Here is a 9581-nt window from a genome sequence, read left to right as displayed (position 1 = left end):
GGACAATGTTTATGCTGCACACAATGATACCCTAGGTCACATCCAGGAAAAGGTCACCCTCTTTGGCTTGAGAAAAAAAAAAGGCATTTGATTCAAGATGTGAAGTGTGAGCCAAAGGTTGAGCACTGCAAAGAGGAATATAATTTAGCCCCAAGCAATTAATGAAAGCTTACCTCATTAAAGACTGTGGTACATTTGTTGTGACAAATGGAACAGCACCAAGTTCTTTCAGGCACTGAAGTAGAAATTTAAGCTATTCAGCATTGATTCAATTATAGCAAACAAAGAAGATAATTCAAAATGAAAAATACATTAATCCACATCTATATCTATCACCCTCTTTCTCTTCCCCCTTTTCCCACTACTCCCCCTCTCTCTTTCTTTGTTGAAATTTCATCAATATCATCAGAAATGTCGTTACCAAATACGTCTCTTATCAAATTTCCAGATGAAATCATGGTTTCTGGTATTTCTATTAGATCTTCATCTAAGCCCACATCATTAGTGACTGTTCCATTTCCTATGCTTAGAAGCTACGCATTGAATTCTTCTTGTCCATTTATTTGCATATTCTCCGTTAATGTAAAAAATGTCGCATCTGTCCACAGAGGAGAATATTTGATAGATTCAGTTAAAGCATCATTTGGCCCTCTTGGAATAACTGATGCAGTTTGCCTAAAGTCCCCACCAAGAAGGAGAAAGGCTTATGACAGTTCGTTATTTCTTTTAGCAGTAAATCAATGCACCTCAATGCATTTCCTGAACGCATTGATGCCTCATCAATTATTATTAGGTCAGCTAATTTTAATTTCTCAGAGTGTTGTGATGGAATCTTCATTTGTGACGTAGAATTTTCCAAGATAGGGACTGAGAGCTTAAGGCCACTGTGTATAGTTATTCCTTGGGGCAACAGATCAGCTGCAATGCCTGCTGTGGCAAATGAGAGTCCACACTTTCCTTGATGAATCGTGGATATCGATTTTTGAATTGATAAACCACCTTTGCATTTTTATTAAAAATTCACCAACCACGAGTAACTTTGGATTTTCATCGTATTGTTCATGGCGCCTTCGTTGATACAAAGGGGGTCGCGAGAACGATTAATGGTGAAAATAAACGGGGAAAACTGTGTCAGTATATAGTGTGGGTAATTATTTAGTGGTTATTGAAGTGTGTAAGTCTCAAACAGAATTCAAAACAGCTAATCGAAGTGGCTGTTGTTTACATCTCAGGTTTGTCAATAAAAATAACCCAGTTTGATTATTTTTGCAGATTCCACTCATGCATTCACAACAAACAAGACACAAAGCCAGACTTTAAATTGTGTAAGTGTATTTTTACCCACTCCGATGTTTACACATGACCAGTTATATGTCGCTGAGTAGAGCAACGAACTCCAGTAATTTGAAAATTAGTGTTGACCAAACAGAAAACAGATGGGTGTAGTTTTTTTATATTCATACCCAGGAGTAGTTAAGCCAATTACCAAAACATTTAAATCTTCACTATTCATTTTCACAACTTCATTATGATTCTGAAATTGCTTAGAATGACTGAAGCATTTTTTTGAGTATAAAATAAAACATACCTTAACAAGATTTGAATCATCTGCATGAGGTGGGCTCAACAGGCTGAAACCTAAGCCACAGGTTGTGTGAAGTCCCTAATTGAATGAAAGAAAAGAAAATTATTATTATAAGATTGAAACTGTGTAACTAGCCTTTCTAGTTTATTCTACTACATCCATCAGAATCACTACATGGTCAGTCGACCAGCTATAAATAACAGTCAAACCTTCTTCAAATCACGCTGTTATGACAATGTAGTCTTCAATATATAAAATCACAGAATTATCATAATGTCTGGTCAACTTGATCAGGGTTGAATTAGGAAGAGCAACAACAACACACTGTTTATCATTGCTATATTGTTGTTTACCCCTTAAAATAACTATGGTAACCTTTTAATACAATGTAATATATAAAAATGTGCAACATAGTCTTAATACAGTGTTGATACACTTATAATACACACTAATATTAGTTTCAAATTTTGGCACAAGGCTATCAATTCTGGGAGTGGGGTTAAGTCAATTATTTAGACCCCAGTGCTTAACTGGTACTTATTTTATCAACCCAGAATGGATAAAAGGCAAAGTCAACCTCAGTGTGTTAACGATTCTGCCAATTTGCCACCTTATATTAATATTAATACATTATATTAATACATTTCTAATATGCAATTCGTCTGTTAGAATAATGAGTGCCATATAGTCATCCTGGATGAAGGATGACTAATGACTTGCATGGTGACTTTGTTTAAAATGACCAAATTTTGTGCACTCTCACCATCACTCTCTCATCTGTTCCTATCTTCAATTCAGTGTTAAGACCAGGTCAAGATGATTGTAAATGGAAACAAATGCAAAAGATGGCCAAGATGTCTTACTTCCTCATCTTGCTTGGCAACATTTTGTCTATCTTCATGTTCCTTTCTGGGTCGATAAAATAAATACCTGTTGAGTACTGTGTATCAATGTAATCAATTTACCGTCTCTCCCAAAATTGCTGGCCTTCTTCCAAAATTTGAAACCATTATTACAATATTCTTCTGATTGTCAGGTAGGCATTATAGGTGCTGTAGGTCGATGTATATGCCTTTAGTAGACAAAATTGCAACCTAAATTCCAAATCTAAAGTTAATTCACTTTACTTACACCACTTATTACTTTTAGAAAGACATGAATGCAACAGTTCCATATTTTTCTTGTCTTAATTCATAGAACCTTTCTTGCCAGTTAAAACAAATCAGCTTTTTATTTCATTTCATTTCATCCATACACAACTGGTTACGAATGACACCCTGTAAATTGGTGTGGAAACCATTGCATACTTTGTAACTTTTCAAATTGAGCTGACTTAGGAAAAATTAACATTTAGTTTGCTGCATTTTCTCTTGGTGAGAAGACTCATACAGTGACATGATGTGCCTAAAGGTTACTAAAGGTTAAAGAACTACAGTGGTACAGAAATGTAATCAAGGAACAGTGAAAAATTATTGAAAATTATTAAATCATTTAATTATTGGTTTTAAATTTTGACACAAGATCAGCAATTTGTGGGCAGGAGGTAAGTCGGTTACATTGACCTCTTTCAGTAGATACAAACAGGACATGTAAGACAAGTTGCTGCCTTGTCATTTAATGATCGCAAATATATTTCCATATATAGACACTGGAATGATTCTCCTTGCAACCATGTGTTTTTTAGTGCAGTCCCATTGTGCTGTGCTTTTGACAAGTGGCTTTCTACTATAGCCTCAGAACAATCAATGCGTTATGAGTGAATTTGGTAAATAGAAATTGTATAGAAGCCCGTCATATGCGTGTGTGTGTTTGTGTGTGTATGTCTATGTGTATTTGATTGTGTATTGTATGTGTGTGTGTTTGTGTGAGTCTGTATGTGTTCATGCCTTTGGGTTTGTGTTTGTCCCACCCTTTACCATGTGACAACTAGTATCGGTTTCTTTACATCCACATAACTTAGCACTTCAGCAATAGAGACCAATAAAACAGGTACCAGGCTTAAAAATAAACAACTAGGGTCAGTTCGTTTGACTAAACCCGCCAAGGCACTGCCCCAGCATGGCTTCGGTTCACTGACCGAAACAAGAAAAAGAATAAAGAAATAAAAGATGAAAGAAATAAGGAACCAACCTTGTAGATTATGTTTTCTTTGAGGCTGATTGGAATTCCATGAAGAGGTTTGGTCACATATGGGACAGAATCACATTTCAGAGCTAATTCCTGGGATAAAAAAAAACCCCAAATCATTAACATTATATATTTATATCTACATCTCTCTCTCTCTCTATATATATATATATACATACACACACACACACACACACACACACATACAAATGTACTCATACACATACACACATACATGCATACAAACACACATACACGTACATACACAAATGCACATGAAGCAATTGTAGATACAAACAGGACATGTAAGACAGGGAACATTGATAGAACGTACACAGAGCAATATAGGAGAGTATATAGAATAATATATAGAATATACATCGTAGTCTTGTTTTTTGCCACTTCACTATGGCAGTTATGAAGGAACTGACGCTACTACCATTTTTAATCCCAGGTGGGGGTCTCTTCCAACTGGTTATTGATGCAACCTGCACCTGATATACCATATTTTAACGTGTATAAGGAACCCCTTTTTGTTAAAAAATAGTTGTAAAAAATGTGGGAATTTCTTATACATATATAGTATTATAATCCTTTACAAAACCTTTTTTCCAAATTTGAAGCCCAAGAAATTAGGGGGTTCCTTATTCACGTTAAAATACAGTATATTGCAAACAGGGGAGTGAACTCCTATCATCGTCTAGCAACAGCGACTGGTTTTGAGTTATCTGTATTCATCCTCAGTGGTGGACACCCATCTGCTTAGAGATAGCAGTAATCTGCTCCAGCTCACAATATATGGTAAAATAAGTGACAACCAGTCACTGATCTTGCAAGAAGCAAAGTAGCTAGTTTGAAAATCTCTATAAGAGATGAAAGTAGTAACTATACTGAGAAGTAATGTTTATTGCTACTTCAATATAGCTGTTCCATAAGAACCAACGTTACTACTGATTTTAACACCAGGAGGAGCATCCTCTAGCTGGTTATCGCTGTAATTGTTACTTTCATTTCTAATAGAGATTTTCAAACTAGCCACTCTACATTGTAAGCTACTTGGAGAATAAATACAGAATGGATCAAGTACTCTTACCTCAGCTTCAGGAATTATTGCAGTTAAACAATTGGTTTTCTCTTGTGCTTCAAGTGCCTGTTGTAGAAAATCAGAAGTTAAACATACTAAATCTTGATTTATAATATTGGCAAAAAAGCTGACATTTTTGAGGTGAGGAAAGGGTAACAGTTTATCTAGTAATTCTGCTTGTCACTCTGTTACTTAGCCCATCTGTAATGCTTCTATGTGATTAGTTGAAGGGGAAAGAGAGGGGGAAAAGGAGGAGAGGTGGAGGGCAAGGTGGTGGTGAGTGAGAGAGATTATAGAGAGAGTGAGCGAAAGAGAGGGGCCTCCAGCAATTACCAGCTTGCAGCTGGTAATAGCTAGAGGTTCTTATTAGGAGGATTCAAAGTTTTAGCACTTATTTCAAGCTTGCTTTATACAAGTGATACAAGTGAATAAAATATAAGAATGGTTTTACAAAGAAAGTAATCAGAAAAAATTCAAAATAATAAGAATTAAATAACCTTGTATTGATAAGCATGAAGAACATCAATGGCTTTTAATGAACGGTCTTTGAGTCGTTTCTGAAGTTGGACAATGTCCAATGATAGAATTTTGTTCCTCATTTCTTTAGTAAGCTGAAAAATATAAAGAATTGGGTTGAAAAAATGCCTTGTATAAAAATGAATAAAAACGTATTTTGATATTTTGTTCCTGGATTTACAAGTCTGATTTTGTTTTTATGAAAGGATTGACTAATAATAATAGAACAGTGTGTATGTTTTATTATAAGTATAATTAGCCTCCAGAGGTACAACATCCTTTCAGTTAGAAACAATAAATTTCTATAGAGATTAGGTTTTAAATTCTAATCTATAAAAAGTTTCCATTCTACAATATTCTTAAAGGAACGAAAAATTATCCAGCAACTTGAGCTGACACAAATGAGCCTGGTAGATGTAAAAGACTAACTGATATCTCTTGTCAAGAGTACAGACGATAGTCAGATCGCTGATGTTTGTTGTGCATTCTGCTGTTGTTATTTGCTTGTTGTAATTCTGTGCATCTGTGTGTAAAGATTGGTTGTGTTTTGCAGGGTTGCTTTATTTTGGCCCTTAACTTAGAAATGGAGAAAGCCATATTAAAACTTTATTTCTGTCATTGTTAAATTATCAGTGCACACATAAGTCTGCAGTGTGCATTAGGTCTCTTACCTTCTTTTATGCATGTGTCTTATGCAAAATCTGTGATGAGCCCGAGTAACACTGATGACCCGGAGTTGCCTCTGATATATATATATATATATATATATATATATATATATATATATATATATATATATATTCTTTTATTCTTTTAACTGTTTCAGTCATTTGACTGTGGCCATGCTGGAGCATCACATTAAAGGGTTTTACTTGAAGAAATTGACCCTAGGACTTATTCTTTGTAAGCCAAGTACTTATTCTAACTGCTAAGTTACAAGGACATAAACATACCAACATCAGTTGTCAAACAATGGTAGGGAGACAAACACAGGAACACACACACACACAAATATATATACGACGGGTTTCTTTCAGTTTTTGTCCACCAATTCCACTCACAAGGCTTTGGTTGACCTGAGGCTATAATAGAAGACACGTGCCCAAGGTGCCACACAGTGGGACTGAAACCAGAACCATTTGGTTGGGAGGCAAGCTTCACACATGATGGGCTTCTTTCAGTTTCCTATAAGTTTTACTCATTAGGCTTTGGTCAGATGTTTGCCCAAAATGCTGTGCTACTTATTTACAATCAATCGAATTGAGATACTGAATGCTGCATTCACCTCCAGTAAGAATGACACAGCATACTGATAGCAAAGGAATGAATACAAATATGATATATGACATATATAAAAATGAAAAACTGGCTATCAGTTATTTGTCAAGTGGAGCCAACAAGAAACCAGTCTAATCAGTTGTGATTCAGAAAAAGAAAATAAACAAATGAGAAAAACAAAAATAAACCAGATGCAGTCATGGCTGTGTGGTAAGAAGCTTGTTACCTAACCACATGGTTCTGGGTTCAATTCCACTGCATGGCACCTTGCGCAAGTGTCTTCTACTATAGCCTTGGGTTGACCAAAGCCTTGTGAGTGGATTTGGTAGATGGAAATTGAAAGAAGCCTACCATATATATATATATATATATATATATATATATATATATATATATGCATGTATGTATATATCTAGTTGTGTGTGTCTGTGTTTGTTCACCCCCATCACTGCTTGACAACCAGTGCTGGTTCGTTTACATCCCGGTAGCTTAGTAGTTTGGCATATAAGATCAATAAAATAAGTGCCAAGCATTAAAAGAAAAGTACTGGGGTCGATTCGTTCAACTAAAAATTCTTTAAAGCAGTGCCCCAGCATGGCCACAGTTTAATGATTGAAACAAGTAGAAAGTAAAAGACACAGAAAATAAAAGAGTAAAGAAGATAAAAGTATGGCTAAGAAAATAATGGGTAACATGCCAACAGAAGGTCCAACACTTGTTGCAGTGTTAAGGTTTGTGTGTCCCACTGACTGTGAGAGTTATACCAGTAATGTTCAATCCCCTTGATAGGGCCTCCCATACAGAACAGGGTCAAAGGATAGAGGTTAGACTAATGTGGTTTTGTGTAGGGCAAAAAAAAAAAAAAAGCTCAAAGAAGCATTAATGATAATTCAAAGCTAACAAGACTTGAGAGAGGAAGGCCTTCCCTCAGGGAATACCATGCCACTAAATAAAAAAAAAGGAAACTGCAAGGAAGATTAGGATGAGCAGGGATTCAATTGGAGAGAAGCAGAAAAACTACCCTGAATCAAGAACAATAATAAAAAGTTGTCAGTGGCCTAAGCTCCATAGGAGGCAAAGAACTTAATGAGTGAAGTGAAGGGTAACACGAGAGAGAGTAATAGAGAGAGAAAGAGAAGTGATGTGAGAGAGAAATACAGAAATATATATTTCAAATACTTACACTTGATTTCTGTAACTTTTCCTTTAAAGATTTTAGTTGTTCTGCACGTTTATTGTAGGCTTCCTTCATAGCTCTTTTGACTTTCCCACGCATGCGTAGTCTGTTGAATAAACTAAACAGAAAGGCTGTACCTGACACCACCAGGATTGCAAAAATGCCTGACTTAATGTAAGGACACATTTCCTCGGGTATATAGTGCTGACAGTATTTACGAAGTGTGTCTTCCATCTTTCACTGAAAAAGAAGGGACATTTTTAATCAGACACATATGAAACTGCCTGACGAGATTACTTTTGGCAAAACGTATTTCTCACATCATTTCTGAAATGACTAATTTTAAAATGTATAAATAAATTCATATAATTGAAAATTTGTAATAAATACATATAAATAAGTAAATACATTGAGAGACCACAGCTACAATACTATGGACATATGGTTAGAATGCCTCAGGAAAGGATCACAAATCAGATTCTTCAAGCCAAGCCAACTGGTTGGAGACTTAAGGGCTGACCAATTCTGAGATGGTTGATAATATCTGCTTGGGAAAGTGCAATGACAGTTGCTTCTTACAGGACCTTATGGAGGAGGTGCCTGAGGACTCTACCCTCGTGGTTCTCCCATTACAGTAGGTGGTGATAACAGGTGGAAGAATGATTGCAAATGCAAATAAAGAAAAGAGTAATAAGTACATGTGGTAAGCAGTGCCAGTGATTTATGTTGTGTTTCCTATGTTTGTGATGATTCATGTTTTCTAGAAGAGAATATTGAAATCCCAGAAGGTAAATAGAACAGTTACTTCTTCCTGACTCTCCTTGGTTATTAGATATCATTTGATGTGCCTCAGTATCCTGTTTTTAGAAATGGGTAGATAAAGAATCAGGGTAGCCAAAGCATGCAATGGACTTATGAGAGACATTTGAGCTCAAAGTAGTCCTCTAGCTTGCTGGATCCTATCAAACTACCCAACCCATGCTAGAAGGGTAAGACAGACATTAAATGATGATGATGATGAAGATGAAGAGGAGGACAAAGGACAAAGACTATAACAATGATGATGATGATGATGCTTTTTTTTATATTTCAGGTCACCTCAAACCTTCATAAAACTTCAAGTTTAACAACGAAGCTAATAGCTTTTCACATTACTGTCCATCCTCTTTTCTAACTGATGACCCTGCATATTAGTAATTAAATGCAATATTGGGAGTGCTAGACAAGGAATTTACACCAAACATTAAACAGTAGACTCTTCGGAAAACAAAGATATTCTATTTTAGCAACGTTACAAAAATGTCTCACTTGTATGCACACACACACACAGACACACACAGACACACACACACACACACACACACACACACACACACACAATTATATCCAGGCCTTCAAAAAATTATGGCATTTTGAAAGAAAGTGGCTGAACCAGGCATTAAACTGAATAAATGCATTGATGTATGTATATATATATATATATATACATATATATATATATATATATATATATACGGTACCCACTACACTCTCGGAGTGGTTGGCATTAGGAATGGCATCCAGCTGTAGAAACTCTGCCAAATCAGATTGGAGCCTGGTGCAGCCTTCTGGCTTGCCAGTCCTAGTCAAATCGTCCAACCCATGCTAGCATGGAAAGCGGACGTTAAACAATGATGATAATAATAATATATACATGTGTGTGTGTATGTGTGTAAGTAGCTTGCTTACCAAACACATGGTTCCGGGTTCATTCCCACTGCGTACTACCTTGGGCAAGTGTCTTCTACTATAGCCTCGGGCCAACTAAAGCCTTG

At 36.0% G+C, this 9581-nt stretch overlaps 1 protein-coding gene across 4 annotated transcripts in view; it reads right to left on the bottom strand.

Moving 5' to 3' along the window:
• The window catches only part of LOC106867388 (fatty-acid amide hydrolase 1), a 29866-nt gene that overhangs the window by 13590 nt on the left and 6695 nt on the right, over positions 1-9581 (bottom strand). For all 4 annotated transcript variants that reach the window (XM_052969278.1, XM_014912244.2, XM_052969277.1 and 1 more), the window contains 6 exons: positions 7774-8007; positions 5294-5407; positions 4806-4862; positions 3716-3805; positions 1589-1663; positions 174-235 (listed from right to left, as the gene is read on the bottom strand). In XM_052969278.1, the coding sequence (XP_052825238.1) occupies positions 174-235; positions 1589-1663; positions 3716-3805; positions 4806-4862; positions 5294-5407; positions 7774-8001 (626 nt within the window). In that variant the 5' untranslated portion in view covers positions 8002-8007. The remainder of the gene's footprint in view (positions 1-173; positions 236-1588; positions 1664-3715; positions 3806-4805; positions 4863-5293; positions 5408-7773; positions 8008-9581) is intronic.

The sequence above is a fragment of the Octopus bimaculoides genome, chromosome 7 (genome assembly GCF_001194135.2).
Source record: "Octopus bimaculoides isolate UCB-OBI-ISO-001 chromosome 7, ASM119413v2, whole genome shotgun sequence".
Classification (NCBI taxonomy): Eukaryota; Metazoa; Mollusca; class Cephalopoda; order Octopoda; family Octopodidae; genus Octopus; species Octopus bimaculoides.
This window is presented reverse-complemented; position numbering and strand designations above follow the sequence as displayed.